Below are 20,087 nucleotides of genomic sequence, written 5' to 3' on the forward strand. Positions count from 1 at the left end.
GTTCAATCCCTGGTCAGGGAACTAAGATCCCGCGAGCCTTGCAGCATGGCCAAAATAAAAAATCCTTCCTTTCCCTAAAGTCATACAATATTCTGCTATATTTTCTTGTAAAGCATATAAAATTTTCATTTCTCGTTAAGTATTTACTGTCTCAATAATTGTTTTCTTCTTTTAAATAAGGAATTTTTCCCAGCACACTGTATTGGGCTGTCATTTTCCTATTGACCTCTAATACCAGTCCTTTTCTATTTCACATTTCATATATGAGTAAGTATGCTTCTGGGCTCTTCTGTACTATTAATCTGTTTGTCTATCCCTGTGTAAACACCACACTGTATTAACAGGGCTTTATGATAAGCTTCAATATCTAGTAGAGCAGAGCTCTGCAACGTGATCTTTTTCTATAGAAATGTGTTATAAATTTTGGCCTTTTGCTTATTCATATAAATTTTTAAATAAACTTGTCAAGCTCCATAGAAGCATTGCTGGAATTTGGATTAGAATCACATTACATCAATAGGACAAGTGGGGGAGAACTGACAATTTTTTAACTCAAGGTGTATTCGTGATATGAAATATGTCCATTTATTTTGGTCATCATTAATGACTGTCAATAGCACTTTATAATTTTCAACATAACAGTCTTGCTTATCTTTTGTTAATTATCATTCCTAAGAACATTATATTTTTAGTGCAAAATTAATTACATTTTCTAACTATTGCTTTTTAGATGCATAAAAATGCAATTGACTCTTGTCTAATAATGATATTGTGTACTACTATAGCGGGTATTGCTCTAACCTCTTTATCAACGTATTAAATCCTCTCAACAACTCTGTGAGGGGGTCCTGTTATCATAATTACACTTTATTTTGGCATTCAAACCACCGCATCAATTTGGTCACAGGGAATTTGAAGTAAGGCAGGGTGGGCAGAGTGATGTACAACGACTGCAGCCCTTTATGGAGAAGAGAACTTGCCGCAGAACAAAATGCTGTTGGTTTCATCGTGCCTGATGAAGAAAAGGAAAGGGTGGTCTGCACAAAATCTTGGTTCAATTCTGCTGCACTGGGAGTTCCTGACCACGGCAGTGGCCGCAGCTGCCTCCGTGCCCTCCTCATTGACTTCTACAAAGCACTTGTGCACGACCTTGGACATGGGCACGTGCTTCTTGGCTGACATTCCAGAAAAGTCGGCCTTGGCTTCCTCAAAAGCATCAGTCATTCCTAAACTTCGAAGAAAAGCCTCCAAGTCATAACTCTCCTCCAGCTTTAACCTGGGAAGAAAAACTTGAACTTCATCCTTAGTCAGCTTTTCTGGATTTGTCCAGGCTCTGAACTTCTCATATGTAAGTGCCTTTTCCACCTGAAATAATGAAGAGTTAAATCTTAAAAGCTAGATGACAATAGCCTGGTACCCACCCATCCACCCAGTCATTAACACCTCCACACACACGCATGACCTGCAGCTAGATGGTGAGATCTGGTCCAAGATAATCTAAGGGATATTTCCTCTTATAAACACACCAGGATTTCTCCTCAAATTCTTGCATTTTCCTTGTTTTATGGATATAAGCGAAGAACAGTTAGAAAAGACCTGAGACAAAGATAGGGTTTTATTTTTAACTATCTGTACCAGATTCATTTCAAGCGGTTTTTTTAGTTTAGAAAATTCTCATAACCAATTGATTGTATTCATGCGAAACACTTTACCATGAGTTTGAGAACTTGTTCGACAAAAGGGAGACAAAGCATGGCTCAGAACTCTGATGGATGAAAAATGGGGAAATCAGGGATCATTTGAACGGGAAGGAAGACGTGGATTCTAGGGAGGGGAGAGCAGCAATGGGGAATTCCACAGGACGATTGCTTCTGGCATCCTTGTTTGCCCTCTGCCTCCCCTGGAGTTTCAAAACCTACAAGACCCAGAACTCATTCTATTTATCCACAGGGAAGAAATAAAGGAGGAAGAGGGGGCTTCCACTAGCATCCCCACTTCCCTTCACCACCTGGAGTCCAGGTGAGTGCTCCTCTCCCGTGACAGCTGGGATTGGATGTCAGCTCTATTCCTAGACTCTCCTAATTTTCTTCTCAAGTCGCCATGACAGAGCTCATCCTTGACTTATGCCAGGACCTTCCTGATTCCATGGAGAAGCCAGGGACATCAGGCAGGCCCTAGCCTCACAGCGGTGTGCTGGTGTGCAGGTGGTGGGCTGGAGCTGGCTTGTTTCTCCGGTGAGAGTCAATTGTTAAACCCTCGGGAGCCTAAGTTCAGCCATGGTGGGGGTATTTACACCACAGGAATCGTCAAATATTATAATGCTTCCCCTACACCCCAGAGAGCCAGATAACCAGCACACTATCACTCTTGTGCCTCCCACCCTACAGGTTTACTTTCCCCCATCCTGAACCCCCCTTTTCCGTCACGGGAAAATGTCTTCCTCCTGTCTAAGATAAATTCCTCACCTGTACTTTAGACCCTTGCTCCTCAAAGTTGGTCTATGACCAATGGCATCTGCATCACTTGGAATCTTGTTAGAAATGCAAAATCTCTGGCCACAACTCCCCCCAAATCGAAGTCTGTATTTTAACAAGATCCCATTAGGTTAATATGCACATTAATGTTTGAGGAACACTGCCCAGATCCATTCTTATCCTTTTCCTGTCCTCTTGTTCAGTAATTACTGGGCTCTCAACTAGCCCCTCCCTTCAAAATAAATAATAATGTTCTTATATTTTTGGAAGTCTCTCTTCTAAGCTTCATCAAAATTTGTCTATACCAGCAATTCCACTCCTAGTTGTACACTCAACAGGAAATGCATACACATGGTCACCAAAAGACACGCAATGGTGTTCATTTAGCACTCCTTAAAAGAATCCTAAATTGGAAATTCCTCAAATGCTATCTGGTGGATGGACTTCTAAAAATGAGCTCAGCCTGGATCCACGGACACTCAGACTCATTGGCAAGGGCTCACCTCAGCGAGGTCCACGCTGTCATCAGGCAGTAAAATGAGCGTACTCAGCTCCTGCTCCGCGTAGGGCAGCTCCAGGACCTGCGTGTGCACCTCGTCCACGTACCCCATTTTAAACTTAGCCTGCTTAAACATCATCTGCACTGTCTTCTTCTCCTAATAAGAATGCAACATTAAGAGCAAATTACTGAAAAATGAGCACAGTGCACTAAAAAAAAAGATATGTCTGATGCGCAGAATCCCTAGGTACATAAAATTATTATTTCTGTGCACTTATGCTGATTGATGTAAAGTCTTCATTATTACATATTAGTGTTGAGTATAACATTCTATTGCCCCAGCAGATCAAGTATTATGAGGCGGGAGAGAATAAATTGATGAATATAGAGAGACACAAAACTATAGTATTCTCAGAAGAAATTGTGTTTTTTTTTTCTCTTTTGAGAAGATGGGTAGAGAAGCACTCCCAGGGACCTTTTAATTAAAAAATTATTTCTCCAAGTTCAGAGGAAATTTACCTAATATTCAGGTCTTTAGGCTGAAAGATCTGGTTAGAAAAGGTATATAGGCCAGAGGGAGTTATACTTTTTTTTTTCCAATAAATTTATTTATTTATTTTTGGCTGCGTTGGGTCTTCATTGCTGCATGCAGGCTTTCTCTAGTTGCGGCGAGCAGGGGCTACTCTTTGTTGCGGTGCACGGGCTTCTCGTTGTGGTGGCTTCTCTTGGTGCGGAGCACGGGCTCTGGGCGTGCGGGCTCAGTAGTTGTGGCGCGTGGGCTCAGTAGTTGTGGCTCGCGGGCTCTAGAGCGCAGGCTCAGTAGTTGTGGCGCACGGGCTTAGTTGCTCTGTAGCATATGGGATCTTCCTGAACCAGGGCTCAAACCCGTGTCCCCCTGCATTGGCAGGCAGATTCTTAACCACTGTGCCACCAGGGAAGTCCCAGGAGTTATACTTCTATTCTGAAAACTTGCTCAATTATATAATTGGCTTTATGGCCTTGCTTTTCTTGAAGGGGGAACCTTGATAAGATGTCTAGGGTCCACCATTTTTAAAGCTTGCATCAAATATATTCTAGATTTATAAATTTTTGTACAATACGCTGTTATCAAGCAGATGGAGGTCAAATTCCAAGCTAAGAGTTATTGACCCCACAGCCGTTATCATATTCAAAAGTGAATGGAGAAAAGTGTTTTTAAAGTTAGGCGTGTAATTCTAGAAATCAAATATACAACATGATGCTATAGTTAATAATACTTTATCAAATACTGGAAATTTGCTAAGAGGGTAAATTTCAGGTGCTGTCATCACAGAAAATATATGTTAACTATGTGAGGGAAAGATATTTTAATTAGCTTGACTGCGGTAATCATTTCACTATGTATATGTATATCAAATCCTCACCTTGTACACCTTAAATATGTATAATTTTTATTTTTTAAGAAGATTCAAGAATAAAAACAAAGCTGGCCTGAACATTTGCTAACACTTTTTTTTCTTGTATTAGGAATTGTACAGCCATGAATTCTAAGGCAATAAATAGTCATAGTTGTCATTGACTGTTGCAAGAAAGTGTCTAAATACAACAGTGATAGTAAAATACAAACATAATTCCAAGGCTTAGAAGACAGTTTCTTTCAATCCAAATAACACGACCAGAGAGAGAAGATCGATTTGACCAAGGATCCAAAAACAAAATGATCAATGTAACAATTATTTTAGTTTTTCTCTTTCCCATTCCAATAAGAGATATATAAGGGGCATGAAATTCCTTCAGAAATAAATTAAGAATCAAGACGGTGTGAAATAAATTATTTTTTTTCCATTTATTCAAAACCTTTCCCAGAGTATTACTTTAGAAAGTAGCTGTATATCTGCAAAATATGTCCCTACCTTGTTGGTTTTAAAGGTCATTCCCCTTGTGTGCTTTCTGTCAAATTGCTCATTCCACTTTCCTTTGAAATAGGTTGCATTCACGAGGACCAGCTTAGTCAGAGGACCGATCGCCCCAGCCCCCAGGATCTCTGAAATCTTTCCTGTAAAGAGTATGAGAGAAAGTTATTGCTACTGGGGGAGAATAAACATTCTTTTACAAAAGTTCTCTTGACATTGAAAGCCAAGGCTTGGTGGGGAAAAGGCTGGATCCTGTCGCTCTGGCTGCCTGAGGAATCAGGGTGACGGTGTTTCATTCTGTGTGCACATACAGCGTAGTGTTTGTCCTTAAACAACAATCTTGAAGCAGGCAGGTCAACGATCATTTTGCCCTCAACTTATAGATGTAGAAATTCAGGTTCAGAGTATTTGCCTGACTTTTTGCCAAGGTCACATAGGCGACAAAGTGATGGAGCTGAGAAAATAACCCAAGAGTCTCGATTCCACCTGGAAGCTTCTCGACCTTGGCACCATAATTTCTCAGCCACGCCACTACTGGCATTTTAGGCCACATAATTCTTTGTTTTGGGGATGGTCCTATGCGTTTAGGATGTTTAGCCAGTATCACTTCCCCCAACTGTGACAACTGAAAATGTCTTCAGTTATGGCTGGATATCCCCTGGAGGTTGATTCTGATTAAGAATCATTGCTCTGTGCCCACCTTCAAGTTTCATTTAGGTGAGAAGAGGCTTCCGAAGGATGGGGATACAGATCTGTAAATGGGAGAAGGCAGCTTCCTGGAGGGAGGGAATGGGGCAAAGGAATTAGGGGGATGCAATAAAGGGGCCCAAATTGAGTTGTCCAATGAGAGCGGAGACAAGGTGATCCCCAACCTCCCCTCCAGCTCTGCTATTCTGGGAAAACTCGGGTGGTCAACCTGGTGGAAGGAAGGGTGTGAGCAGCCGTGGAGGGGGAAGTGGGTGGTGGAGGGAGGGTGAGGTGTGGAGAAGCTTCTGGCTTCCCTAGCTGACTTAGTGCTGCTAGATCAACTGGAGAGTCAGAGACCACTGCACACGTGACGTATGAAAATATCAACGTGAAAGGCTCTTCCTTTCCGATGGTCATTGGCTGCCTGTGTAACCATGGGTATTGTGGCTGCCTGACACGCAGTGGATGCGCCATAAGACGGAACGGATAGAATAATGAGTGCCAGGCGGGCACGTGAACAAATGCGTGACATAACCTCTCCTCCTGCTGGATGGCTCTAAATTACACGCTGAGTACTTAGAGTTCTGAAAAGCACGTCCTTTTTCTCTGCACTCTAATTGAGAACCGGCAGAAATGTTTCTGGTGAGACAGAATGTGTCTGGACAGGGCACCCTGTATGCTCCACATCAGCTGCACTTCCAGAATCTGGAGCAAATTCAGAAAAGCAAACTTAGCCACAGCCAAGTTCAGAGGGAAGGAGAGGGCTGTGGATGAAACTAGAGCGGCTCACATCACCACCGGGAGGTGACGTGAAACGTTGCCCCACCTCAGCTATAATCTAAATGGAATGTCCTCCTGCCCTTAGAGCACAGCAGTGTCCTCCCAGGTAGAAGTTAAATGGGGCACCAAAGAGGAAGCATTTTTCGGGGATGTTCCAGTACCTTCCAGAGGGGAGGGCATCTGAGAGACTAACATTAGGTTTAAGGATTTTTCAGAAATCACCACTTCATAAGCCCAAGAAAAATAGCAGAATTGCATCAATGGCCTGAAAGCCCAGCAAACACACATTAACAGGCCACTGGTTACAGGGTCACAGTGGCCACCCCGTGGAGGTCACATCCCAGGCAATCTCAGCTCTGTGTTCCTCACAACACCGCATCTCCTGAAATGAAAATCTCTCACCTTCAGTCTTCTCCGTCACCCAGTCATTTATGTGTTTCCTGCATTCTTCAGTGTCTTTAGAAAAGGACAGTTCCTCCAGGTCTGCCTGATAGAACTTCTGGCAGGATTCCTTAAAAGCCTACAAATGCAAAATACCAAGTTTGGCCATATTCTACTTGACAAAGTTTCCTAAAAGTGTGAAAACATTTCTTTCTTAACGTGTTTCTAGCACAAATGCTTGCACAGGGCACCCTGTACTTTAAGACTCATTTATGCAATCAATCAAAATGTATAGACTGCTGGCTTTGTGCCTGGCACTGTGCCAGGTGCTGGACACCAGGGTGAAGACATGACATTGGACCTGAGGTGGCTCACAGTCTGCTGAGGGAGAAACATATACACACGATAGTTACAATATGTTTTGAGAATACAGACGGCAGCAGTCATGCACAAAACAGCCCGTGAACGTGCCTGTCAAACGCTTAAACTCCATATTGACTTTCTGTTTGATTTTGTCTCCCCCACTAGGTGGTCTAACCCTGTTTTACTCATTTTTGTATCACCAGCACCAACCACAGTGTCTGAAACATCCTTAGGGAATGATTGGGAGGCTCCATAGTGGAACTAGATTATCACGAAATCTTACAGGTCCTCCAGGAGTAGAATCATTGTGTGTGTGTGTGTGGGTGTGTGTGCGTGTGTGTGTGTGTGTGTAGGGTATTAGGGAAAAGAGTGGCAAGGCATGAACCATGGAATATAAGTTGGGATCAAATCAAGAAGGTTGTTATACGCATTACATTAAAACCCAAGGATAACTCACCTCATGAAAACTTGTTTTCTGATATAATGTGCCTGGCAATGGGCTCCCATCCTCCGCCCATCTCCTGTTCTCAAACATTTTAGCTTCTACAGAAGAAAGAAGATGTAGAGAGAAGAAGGACCCAAGCAACCAAGAAAATTGGAGAATGGTTCCCTGTGTCCCCAGTATTCCCCAATTACAGTATTCAAAAGTCAGTCTGATATTCAAAAATGAACATCAATTAACCAGGAGATTCCTGGAATCACTAGTGCTTATCCTAGAAAACTTAACTAGCTGAGGGACCTAGAATCATCTCCAATAATATTTAAGCCCAGAGCAGGCAAACTCCACGGGGTAGCACCCAACAGCAGCTAGAACACGATTATATCTGAGTCTAACAAAATAATCCTTGGAATTGCTGGCTAATAAGATGGCCGGACTTGCCCTGATCATTTCATTAATCTTAAGATAGCATCACTTTGCATATTATGTGGCACAGTTTTTTGGACTTCACTTATTGAATAATGGCAGGCTTTTACTGGACTAGGGAACTTTGGAATTATATGTTGCAGTAAATAGGAACTACCCAGATTCAAAACCTTATTTTTTATGAACAGATTTTAATTTTAGAAAGATTATTTTGTCAGTAGTGTGAAAAGACTAGGCTGAATTTGGAGAGATCCATTAGGAAACAATTAAAATAATAGTGTAGAAGATGTGAGAGTCTGGACCCAGGCAATGGCGGTGGTGATTCAGAAGAGGGGACAAATTTAAGAGACTTTGCGAGGCCAGCTCCACAGAAACAGCCCAACAATCAGAGATGAGACCAGGGGATGGCAAGAGTGATGTGGTCACTGAGAAGGGGATCAAGGGGGAGAGGCAGGTCCGGGTGCAGGAAGATGGACAAATTGAAATTGACATCTGGGAAGATATATCAGAGACAATACTTTTTCAAAGGACACAATTCAGAAGCAATCGTAAAATTCAAAATTACAACTACAAAATATAACTCTAAGCACATTTTTAAGGCAGCAGAGTTATACTTTATCTCTGCTCTTCTGTAGTTTCTGTTTTATTTTCAATTTCTTTTTCATCAATGTGCAAGCACTACTTACTGGCAGGAAATCACATGTCTTTTCCCCAAAGAGTTTGTTGGCAGTTCTGAGCAAGCACTGAGGGCCAGATTTGTTCAATTCCATGAGAAGTGACTGGAATCCTTGGTGAATATCTCCACCTTTGTTCAAACAAAGTGCCTGGTAATAGAAGACGAGAACGGCAACTTTTGACATGCCATTTCTCCCCCAAAGAGCTATTTCCAAACAAATTTCTACACTGAAAATCACAGAGAATCCTATTTTAAAATGAGTTTTGTTTAACCGTCTAGCACAGGGTTCCTCAACCTGGCAGTATAAACTTTTGGGGCCACATACTTTGTTGGGAGGCTATCCTGCACATTCTAGGATCTAGGCATTTCTGGCCTCTGCTCACTAGGTGTCAGTAGCACCTCTTGGTTATGACAACCAACTCTGTCCAGACTTTGTCAACTGTTTCAGGGAGGAAAAATCGCCCCCAGGTGGAAAGCCCTGCTCTAGCAGATTTATTTATGCCAGGAAGACAGCGCGTGATAACTCAGGAGGGAGACAGAACAGAACAAACAGGTAGCGGGAATGACCCACAGAAGACACAATGAGCAGAAATGTTTCATTAGCAATTCAACAGAAGTCCTCCAGACCAGACTGTGACTTAAATGTCAGGTCAGAGTGAGAATCAAGGCTGTTCCCTTATCTCCCAACAACCCCAGTCCAAAGCCTCATTCCTCCAGGGAGCTGGAAGAAAGAGCCACCAGGGATTCAACTGTGGCCGTGGACACGCTTCTGGGGGGTGTCTGCGCACCCCGCTATTAGTGGGAACATGATGTGTATATGACAGTTTTCTGGGATACATTCACCAGACAGTCAAAGAAACTAAGACATAAATAGGGGAAGGTCTACTTCCCTAAAGTAATATCCACTACTTCACTGGTAGCTAAGGGCACATATAACCCATTTCGGATCAATCAGATAATATATTCCCTCTAAACAACTCCAGAAGATGTAAGTCCTCATTTGTGTTGCATTCGTCTTCCACTTATGCATAATTGTACACTAGAAACAACCCGTTTAACAAAAAGGTTCATTTACACAATTGCATTTCAATTTGAAATATAATGTTAGCAAAAGTTTAAAATAGAACAAAGTTGAAATTCTTGGCCTTTTTGTGGAACAGAATTTTAGTTCACCTTACTTATCAAAGATGCAGAAAATAACGTACTGACTTGATTTCTCCCATGAAAACTAGCAGGAGATTCCGTCTTACACAATTCACCTTCCTACCCATGTCTGCTTTCTCTCCATCACCACGGTGCCCCTCCCACCTCCCAGCCTCACCAGCTTCCATCAGCTGGAGTGAAGGATGAACAGACCAGCTCTATGAAAGCACAGAGGAAGCCCGCCCTTGGTCTTTCTTTGTGGTGGGCACGCATACCTGGGACATCTGCGCCGCAGTGTTTCCTTTGGCCCCCATTAAGACCATGGTCAGGGCAGAGGAGAGGCTCAGGGGAGAGAAGAACACGTTTCGCAAGTTGTCCTTTTCACCCAGCAGTTTTAATAAGTTGATGGCAAAAGTGCCATTTGCTTCACAGAGATCATCCATCATTGAAGGTCTGGACCCAAAGCACAACACAGAAGCACATTAGCCATACACCCTCCACTAGCCACTGCTCGCTAGTCACTAGTCACACCTCCACCCCAGTCTGTGGACACTGGGTATGGTCAGCAGAATAACTGCATCCCCAAACATCCATGTTGAATCTCCAAAACCTGTGATGATGTTATCTTACATGGCAATAAGGACTTGGCGGATGTGATTGAATTAAGGATCTTGAGATGGAGTCACCTGGATCATCAGGTGGGCTCAGTGTAATCACAGGCTTCTTATAAGAGGAAGGCAGGAGGGTCAGAGCCAGAGAAGGAGACGTGAGGATGGAAGCAAAGGTCAGGATGATGTGGAGCCACAGAATGCAGGCAGCCTCCAGGTGCTGCAAAAGGCAAGGAAATGGGCTCTGCCCTAGAGCCTCCAGACTTAAAATGTAGCTCTGCCAACCTCTTGCGGACTTCTGACCTCCAGAACTGTAAGATAAATCCCCCATTACTGATAGTTCTTCAGTTTGCTGTCTCTGGCATAATTTATAAGCAATGTTCTATGAATTATAATATACTATACATAAAAATGACATTTCTGTCACAATGTCACATGAAAACAGCTGGATGGATTTCAACAGATTTTGGACGGTTTTTCTGGGATGGTCTGCCCTAAAATGTGAGCTCCTGGGAAGACACAAAATTTACTTTAAATCAGAAGGACTCGAAAACACCATTTAAATCAGAAGGACTCGAAAACACCATTTTCCACCGGAGTTGTTGAAACTGGGCTGGGAGCTGTGAAGGGAGCCCCTGGGCACGGAGGTAGAACATGAAGCCCAAATCTCAAGTCATCAGATGCACACTTTGAATCAGGCACTAATTTGGATCCAGCCTTAACCTTCCCCCCAGCTAGACTAAACTTTAGACAAGCTTCTTCCTGCCTCTGGTGCCTGACCTCTCTTTCCTTAGAGCACTTACTTTAGGCAATTTGTGATCGTAAGTTCTTTCTCTGCTCCTCTGAGAGGTAAACATTTTGAAAAGCCTCTTTCCTATTTTACAGCCCAAGACAATCCTTCTCAAGTCCCTAGAAGCCATCCCTTTAAAATGTAACTGTCAAGGAAGATAGTCTCTGTGGGACGGTGGGAGCAAAATTGCAGCAGGCACCTTGTTGCAAGTTGTGAAAAGCTTTTGCAGCATATTAATTTTCATAATTTTAGAAACATTTTATAAATGCTGCATTTATTCCTATTAAACCTTCTAGAAACCTGGGCTGCTAGTCAGTAAATTATTAAAGTTCATCAACTCATCTTGGTTTCCCTGAATCTCTTTGCTGTTACAGTTGAAGACATTTTGGAAAATAAAAGGACAAATCATCACCCATAATCCCATGATGCTATAAGCTATTTTTTCTATTATGCTATCTTTTTTTTAATTGGTATGTATATTTTAAACTCAAAACTCGTAAAGCTACACAAGAAAAATATGTTCCAATTTGGAAAATTAGCAAACAGGAAAAGTGCTGGAAACTCCACCTAGAGATCAGGGTCATCATACGTGTGCTCATTTTTTTTTTTTTTTTAACTTTGGGTTTATTTATTTATTTATTTATTTATGGCTGTGTTGGGTCTTCGTTTCTGTGCGAGGGCCCTCTCTAGTTGCGGCGAGCGGGGGCCACTCTTCATCGCGGTGCGCGGGCCTCTCACTATCAGGTCCTCTCTTGCTGCGGAGCACAGGCTCCAGACGTGCAGGCTCAGTAGTTGTGGCTCACGGGCCTAGTCGCTCCACGGCATGTGGGATCCTCCCAGACCAGGGCTCGAACCCGTGTCCCATGCATTGGCAGGCAGATTCTCAACCACTGCGCCACCAGGGAAGCCCCATGTGCTCATTTTTATAAACAGATGGGCCATTCTCTGGTCCTTCTTCTATCAGTTCCCCAGTGGACTAAAGGGCCTCCTGCAGCATCTTGAAAGTATATTTCATTTAGACTTGGAGGGGGTGGGTCTTCTGGGCTGCAAGGGCAGGAGGGGAAAGTGGGTGGGGAACACACCTGTTTTAACCGGAGCCGCTTCACTGTTGAATGGTTCCTTTGAAGCTTCCTTCTAAGATATTGTTTTCAAGAGGAGATGTCTCTGGTTTAAAAGAAAAAAAAGGTGGTGGGAAAAAAAAAAAAAAAAAAAGAAACGGTGTGAAGTTCACACTCTAAATATAAAACAACAGCCCAAAACCATTCTTTAAAGTTTGAAAAAAATGTATTAAAACGTCAACCAAGAAAATACAATGGCACAGTTTGACAACAGTGCTCTATACTTAATAGGTCATTTAATAGAGGACACAGTGTTAAGTTCCTCAGTGCCCTCACTTCAGTAAGTCTCTCCAGAGCCGTCAGCTGCAGGGCTGGAACCCGAGGGCTGCAAGGGTCAGAAGGCTGATGCGTCTGCAGTGGGCAAGTCCCACCGAAGAGCAAGGCTCAGCCTGCCTCCAGGCCACTTCTCACCCCACATTTCCTCACCTTACACTTGAGGATGTTTTGGAAAATAAAAACCTAGGAGCCAGGAGGGATATTCAAACTTGATAGCACTGCACCTACCAGAAGGTGGCACCAAAGAGACTCAAAGAAGGAAAGAATTAGGTAAACTGGAGATGAAAGACAGGAATAAATTTGGATTTGATCTTACATGAGCATAAGAGTTTTGACCTGTGGACTGAAATAAAAAATGCACAAAGTGAGATTAAGTTGTGAGTTAAGTTTTATTCGGGGGTCTTACTGAGGACTATAGGCTGGGAGATGGCCTCTCAGAGAGCTCTGAGGAGGTAGGGGGAGAAGCATGATTTTGGCTAGGGAACGCACGCAGTCAGACATACATATCAGTAAAAGGTTACTGCTAGTCACGAGGACCAGATATCTCAGTTAGTGATTTTAGTGCTTTCCTATGTAGGGGAAGATGCAAGAATCAGGGTTCATTAAAATTTTTTCCTGCGATACCTCTCTCTAAGGAGGCTGTTTTCCCAAAGCACAGAGTGCCTCATCCTGTTTTTCATCCTGAATTCCTTTCAGTGTGCACTGTAGGTCAGCGACTGCAATGGCTAATGACTTGATCCTTGTAGAACTGGATGGCGGGCAACATTCTTTGTTTTACAGGGGCCAGGGTGAAGCAGACATAAGCTTGGGCTGGTGAGTGTGAGTGTGTGTGTGTGTGTGTGTGTGTGTGTGTAGTTGTCCAATCTGAAAAGGCAAAGGAATGAACTGGAATATCACATCAATTTCCTCTTTACATTGTAACTGCTCTTAATTGTAAATGTCTATTTCTGGTTTCTTCCATATTGCCTCTTTCTTCATCTCATTTCCTCACCTCCATTCCTTTTCAACATCCAGGTGCTGCTGGTCAGCAGCAGAGTACTTCCCATCAGCATCTCCCCTCCCCCAGCACTGACACACCGTCGCACACACACACCAGTGCACCTCTCAGATGCGCCCCCAGCTCACACCAGTGAAAAGATTTTATTTCCAGCCAGTAAAATGGATTGGCATTAAACTCGTTTTCCTTTTACAGGTGAACAAGCAAGGTCAGAACAATTAAATACTGTCCTCAGGTCTCAGAAAAAACTGACAGATTCAGCCACAAAAGCAAGCCTTCTGCTTCCAAGTAGTTGTCCCTCGGTATCCATGGGGGATTGGTTTCAGGACCCCCATGGATACCAAAATCCAAGGATGCTCAAGTCCCTTATATAAAATGGTATAGTATTTGCTCATAACCTACACACATCCTCTTGTATACTTTAAATCAGCTCTAGATTACTTATAATCCCTAATACAATGTAAATGCTACGTAAATAGTTGCCAGAGGGCGCAAATTCAAGTTTTGCTTTTTGGAACTTTCTAGAATTTTTTTCAAATACTTTCCATCTGCTTTGGGTTGAATTTGCAGGTGCAGAACCAGTGATAGAGGGTACGGCTGACTGTATTCAGCATCATTCTCTCCTGGGGGCCTTGAATGCCTGTCATCTCCCTGCTCCACTCCCCCATCCCATACTCACATCCCAAAGTGAATCTGTTCAAAGAGCACTTATGTCCAACTGTCCTTATATGATTTTGAAGAAAAAAAAATAAAAAACAAATGCCATAATTCCTGACTGGGAGCTCCCACCCTTGGGGAGATGGTTTCAAGTTGGCTGTGCACTCCACACCAAGACAACTGACAAAGGGCTAAGGAAGCCCACAGTAAAGCAGGATGAATTCTATTTAGGAGTTCAGGAGAAGGGAAACAGGATTGGGCAGGGGCTCTGGAAGGTGGTGAAAGAGGGGGGTGAATGTGAGGGCTGTGGCTGCGGGATAGGCAGGTACAAAGAATGTAGAGGAAGGCCATGGTTTGTGCGGGGCCCAGGGGAGTGGATGTGTGCGTGTTCCTGTGAGAGAACTGATGCCTGAGACAGGAGGGGCCCCTCACGCCAGGTTTAAAGGTTTGGACTTGAGCTATGGTCTGGAAAGCCAGGCACGGTTTTCAAACAAATGCTATACCTAAGTCTTAGAAAAATATTGTGTCTCACCATTTGGTGGGGAAAAAGGCTGTGGACCCTGCCGGTAGACCACTGCCATAGACCAGGGACTGCCTACTACAGAGGAAATTTCTGCACTGAAGACTAGAAGATGGAACTGCCAGGCTGGGTGACTGATCACACTCAGATAAAGAGCAGGGGCATCAAGGATTATGCGGAGGTTGTAGCTAACCCGCCCTCAGGGTGCGCCAGGAACCGCAGGAAGTCCTATGAGGAGCCAGCTTGGAATGGGGAAGGTGCTGCGTTCCATCTGTTCCATGTGAGATGAGTGGAACATTCCATCCCACGGGATCCTGCAACAAAGACAGCTGAGGGACGTTTGTCAACATAGGTAGGGGACTCAAGCTGAGAAGTTCTCCAGCAAGCATTGGGAGCCACCAGCATCCTGATTCCAGGAGCTTCTAGGGGAATGGATGAAATTACTCAGAATGTACATGAGGAGGCATAAGAGAGAAAAAAATCTACCTCGTTCTGGAGAATTTCCAATTTTTGCAGGTAGTGAGAGGAAAAAGACGAGAGACTGAGACCCAACAATCCGGATGTCCTGGGAGAACGGGGAGTGTGCGAGGGGCCGGGGAAGTGGGCAGGGCTGGAGGAGGACCGGAAGGTAGCACCCAGGCTGGAGAGGCGGAGGGGAGCCAGTCTGGGCCTGAAAGCCCTCAGCAAGGGGTGGGAGCCGGAGCTAGACGGCTGCGTAGTGTCCGGGGAGTGTGGAATCGATTCAGTTAGCTACTGTGGCTGCAGAGGAGGGGAAGACGGGGAGAAAGCTTTTGTTTGTTTCACGTTGAGGGAAAGCAGCCCATAAAGAAGAACAGATGAAAGATGTTAAAAAGAAAAAGAATGGAAGAAATACAGAAAGAAAAAAGGAGGGGAGGGAGGGAGGGAGGAACAGAAAGAGAAGAAGAAAAAGAAGAATGAGAAGGAGGAGGAAGTGGAGGAGAACGAGAGGAGGGGAGGGGAGGGAGGTACGCGCGATAAGCTGGATCGCAGAGGGGACAGGGGCTTGTGCTGGGGGTGGCATTGACCCAGCACCTCTGGGAACTTGCCCAAGGCTCCAATGCAAACTCCAGGCGAGGAGGCCGTGGGCGCCCCAGTCTTTCCGCTGCGCCCTGCGCTCCTCCCACTCGCTCTCCCCAAAGCTTCCGCCCATCCATCTCCGGGAACCGCCGCCCAGGCTCGGGGCACCGGCCGCGCCCTCACTGCCAGCAAATCGCAGCGCAGCGGCGGCAGCAGGCCGGGTGGCCCTTCCACTCCGGGGACCACCCTCTGACCTAGGGCGGGTCTGCGCACCGCGCACCTGCGCTCGGGTCTCGGATCCCGGTCCTGGGAGACTCACCTTCGAGCCCCAGACCAAGCGGGCCGGGGGCCCAGGGTACGGGGGGGCCAGGGCGACCCCAGCCCCGCAGCTCTCCTGCCCGGATACCTCCTGCCGTCGTTCCCCTAGTCCTCTCCTCCTCCTTTCCCAACCCCTGCGTCTGCCTCTGGCCTCCCTTCCTCCCTTCCTCCCCTCGTCGCCCCCTTCCTCTCTCCGCAGGAACTCTAGGCTAGAGGCGGCCGCCGTGGGAACCTGAGGGCTCGGGAGCCCTCCCAGCCCCGGTACCTGCGAGATTCCAGCTGTTGCTGCGGCCGCTGCTTTTCCGGCTTGGTGGACGCTTCACGTCCGCTTTGCTTTCGGGCCGGCTTCCGGCGGTGACTCAGAGCACCGGGAGACGGCGCTGGCCTGTGCAATCTCTGACTCCGCATCCCCAGGCTGCACTCCGGGCGGAGGCTGAGCCTCGCGCGCACCCTCCTGCCCCGGCCTGAGAGCAGGCGGCTTGGCGGGGGAGGCAAGTAACCCGCCCCCTGAGGGTGTTTGGGGAAGACTTAGCCAATTGGGGGATTGATTTGTCTCCCTGGGTTAGTAAGCGTGTATGCAAGAGCAGTTTCAGAATCGGAACTCCACTTTGAAAATTAACTAAAAGCAAAACCAGAGGTTAAAACTTCCTAAAGCCAGTGGTTTCCAAACTGTTTTGGTAGGACGTCTCATCAAAACAATTTTTGAGCATGCATCTCCAGTATCGAATTTACATGTGCTTTATGCTAAATACTAATATATTATGCACACTATAAAACACGTAAACAAAAATTTTAAAGATAAGAAAAACACTTTTTGATTAGAAGTACATTTTTGTGCTTACAAAAATTATTTTAAAATTTAATGAGATCAATGTAATTGAATATACGTTTGCCTGTTTTAATCTTAGTTTAAAGCTTTGAAGTACAGTAATTTGAAGGCCTGGATTTAAGTTCAGTTTATGTCTAAACTTGGATTGATAGCTATCATAAGAAAAGGCTTCTCAGAAAATGGGTTGATTTAAAAATGGAATAAAGGCATCATTAGTTGTACTTAACTAAACCTTGACATTTGATTTTCATCCACATACTAATTATGCAAAGATTTCTGGTTAAAATCTAACTGGTGAAAATCTTTTTATCCTGTTGAAAATCATTTGTTCTTGCAAACCAAAATTTTTAAACCGTCATATTTTAAATATTTTTGACAGTTTGAAGCCCACCAAATCTTTTCTTTTTGTAAGATTTTAATGAAGTTTAGAAAATTATGTTTCCAAGTTTTTAAGTGCCCAAATATGAAATTGTTAATATCTTTTTAGCAATAAAATCATATAATGGAAAATATCCATATAGATGTTCTCAAAATAATCACTCTACACTCTTTCAAAAGCAGTTGATTTCTCATTCATAGGTAAGATGTACCTTTACCTAAAGGCAATCGACTATTTATTTTGAAGAATACTTGCTAGATTTTCTACTACTAATAAGCCATTTATGATCACAGAAAAGTTCAGCACATTTGGAGCACCAGACTTTAAAAAAAAATATGTAAGTAATTAACCTCTTTTTTAAAGTACTTTGGTATGAAGTAATAAGCAAGCCTCATTGTTTTTCAAAAGCTATCGATGGTTGCTACACTGCTTATTAAAAAATATTGTAAAAGTTCTACTTTTTAATGTTATAGGTTGTTGTTTTTAATCACAGTAATACCATCTGGTAGCACGCATCCTTTGCAATACCTTGCCCAAAGCAGACACATGAGGATGCAACTCTCAAGCCTCTGCATTATGAAACAGTGGGTCTAGTGCCTGTGCACAGGTTCAAAGAGCCAAGTTGAAGTTCAAATCCAAGTAACTATCCCTGACCCAGAAGTCTGTGCAGTTCAGCTTCTAGAGGGGAACTGAGAAGGCTAATTAGGAGTCAGAGATAAATGGAGACCCTCCAGTCTAGAGCATCACAGAACAATTTTGACGAGTATCCTTGCCATCTCAGGTTTACATTGGGTCCCTATTTTTCAGAGAGTTCTTACTCTGGAAAAGCTTAAAGGAACCACAGCCCTGACACGTCATTAACTAAACATGAATGGGATAAAGATCACATAGGGATTAGTTCTCCTGGTCTCTGACAGATAGTGGCGAAGGGAATATCTTTCCTCTTTACTCCCAATAATGGAGGGGTGGCCCGTGGTCCCCTTCACTGGGCCTACCATATCTCTACCCCTTCTGTTTCAAGGAAAGTAGACTTCTTTCTTCTCTAGGACATGGTTCCATTAGTCATCTCCTGTAACTTTAATCTCTTTTACTTCTTTGGAGTCTTCTTATCTCATAAATATACTCAGTCTCTCCCATATTAACACAAACAAATAAACACAAAGCCCCACAACTTCCTCACTTCTCTGCTCTGTAGCTACTGCCCTGCTTTTCCGTCCTTCCATTCACAGTCAAGTTTTTTTTAATAGTTTTGTTTTCCCTGGGAACAAAGGAGATTAACAGACCGTGATTATTATCTATTGTTCTAAGGTCTGTTATCCTTCTAAAAAGATAGGCTGTATACATTTGCACTAAGGGAAGAACACAAATATCATCAGCAAATACTTTAAGCCTCATTATTGAAAAAGCCTGATACGCATGCGCACACACAGGTACATGTGTCTCCAAGATGACTGCAGTTTATTTTGCATCATTCCTTGCACTAACATCCACTTTGAGTCCGTTTCTCCCACGAGTTTGTAAGCTTCATGACTCCAAGAGACTGGGGACCAGGGTCTGTTTTTGTTCAGAAGTGTAGTCTTCCAGTAACTCTAATTCTCACAGAGAAACAAAGCACACCAGTAAGAGTAGCTACGTAGGTAAATATGTATAAAAGACAGCATAAGTTTATCCTTGTTAGTAACTTTTCCTTCTATGTGATTTAAAAGATAGCTGCATGAAGCAATAATTATGAAACTGTTCATGGGCTTATAATTCATAAAGATGTATAGTTGTAGGACAATAATAACATAAAGAAAAGAAGAGGAAAAGGAGTGATACTGAAATAGAAAAAAAATTGGAGAAAATAAATAAATAAAATACAATAAATCCTTAAAAAAAAAAAAAAACTGTAGTCTTCATGCCCCAAATATCAACTGATACAGTGTAGATGCTCAGCAAACATTTTTTTAATGAATGACTGCCTGAATGCATCTTACTAACCTGCAGTTTCTAGTATCTTCCTTTTTCCTCTTTTGTTTGTTTGAAAAATACTGTGTTTAATATTTTCTGATTGTCAGCCTCTGACACAGAGTTACTCTGGTCTTCCTTTATCTTGGCTTAGTTTCCATGCTCCCCGTTCACTTGTTACTGACTTTTCTTATGAGTCCACATGATACATAACACTTACGGACTTTTAATTTAGTAGAACACAGGCACAGGGGATTTCTTTCATTGTTACTTAATGTGAGGTATTATGGATAGAGGCAAAATGTTTTATAACGATATGATAATTTGTCATATATATTACAATTTCCTATCTTTGGAGCTAAAGCATACAATCATTTTTTTTTTTTATTCTATGATACCAAACCAAGATTTAATGCAGAAAATACATTTTCTTGTACTAGTTTATACACTATTCATGTTGGATCCATATCAGATCATATCTTTCACTTAGTAGATTAAAATGGAAAAAGCAGCCTAGAATGATAGACTCAATCTCTAAAATTAGAATAACAGTTGATGAGACTACCAATGAGCCATTGCGTAAGAGCATTTTTAATAGAAATTAGAAAAACACAGCCAATTTTACGGAGATAAAGTTTTACTAAGGATATCTTCTTATAACTGACAATACACATTTATATAAGTTGGAAATTTACTCTTCTAGCTTATGATTTTTAAAAGCAAGGATGTTAATGTGACAACTTTCACACGTAATAATTCTTTGCAATAAAATTTTTATTTTGGAATAATTTTAAATTCACAGGAAAGTTACAAAGATAAAACAGGGAATTCCCATATACTTCTGACACAG

The 20,087-nt window shown here is 43.2% G+C and overlaps 1 protein-coding gene across 4 annotated transcripts; it reads right to left on the reverse strand.

Annotated features, from left to right (window-relative positions):
• Positions 1-757: 757 nt before the first annotated feature.
• LOC133076004 (serpin B8) lies at positions 758-16,512 on the reverse strand. 4 transcript variants are annotated; one of them, XM_061170514.1, is made up of 9 exons: positions 16,348-16,512; positions 15,213-15,485; positions 12,241-12,322; positions 10,036-10,213; positions 8,628-8,765; positions 6,735-6,852; positions 4,866-5,008; positions 2,978-3,130; positions 759-1,365 (listed from the first exon to the last, which is right to left on the reverse strand). In XM_061170514.1, the coding sequence occupies exons 4-9, from the start codon at positions 10,204-10,206 to the stop codon at positions 961-963; spliced, it is 1,128 nt and encodes a 375-aa protein (XP_061026497.1). In that variant the 5' UTR covers positions 10,207-10,213; positions 12,241-12,322; positions 15,213-15,485; positions 16,348-16,512; the 3' UTR covers positions 759-960. The 4 variants fall into 4 exon arrangements, with proteins under 4 accessions (XP_061026499.1, XP_061026497.1, XP_061026496.1 ...); XM_061170513.1 differs by lacking the exon at positions 15,213-15,485; XM_061170515.1 differs by lacking the exons at positions 15,213-15,485; positions 16,348-16,512 and adding an exon at positions 16,084-16,223.
• Between the last annotated feature and the right edge of the window lie 3,575 nt (positions 16,513-20,087).

The sequence above is a fragment of the Eubalaena glacialis genome, chromosome 15 (assembly GCF_028564815.1).
Source record: "Eubalaena glacialis isolate mEubGla1 chromosome 15, mEubGla1.1.hap2.+ XY, whole genome shotgun sequence".
Taxonomy (NCBI): domain Eukaryota; kingdom Metazoa; phylum Chordata; class Mammalia; order Artiodactyla; family Balaenidae; genus Eubalaena; species Eubalaena glacialis.

Bases quoted from the DNA above. Each gene is read 5' to 3' on its own strand.
- LOC133076004 (XM_061170513.1), bottom strand. From the start codon at position 10,206: ATGATGGATGATCTCTGTGAAGCAAATGGCACTTTTGCCATCAACTTA. The intron at 8,766-10,035 runs GTATGCGTGCCC...TTCTATTACCAG, and splicing joins CTGCGGCGCAGATGTCCCAG to GCACTTTGTTTGAACAAAGG. The intron at 6,853-8,627 runs GTAAGTAGTGCT...TTGCATTTGTAG, and splicing joins AGACATGTGATTTCCTGCCA to GCTTTTAAGGAATCCTGCCA.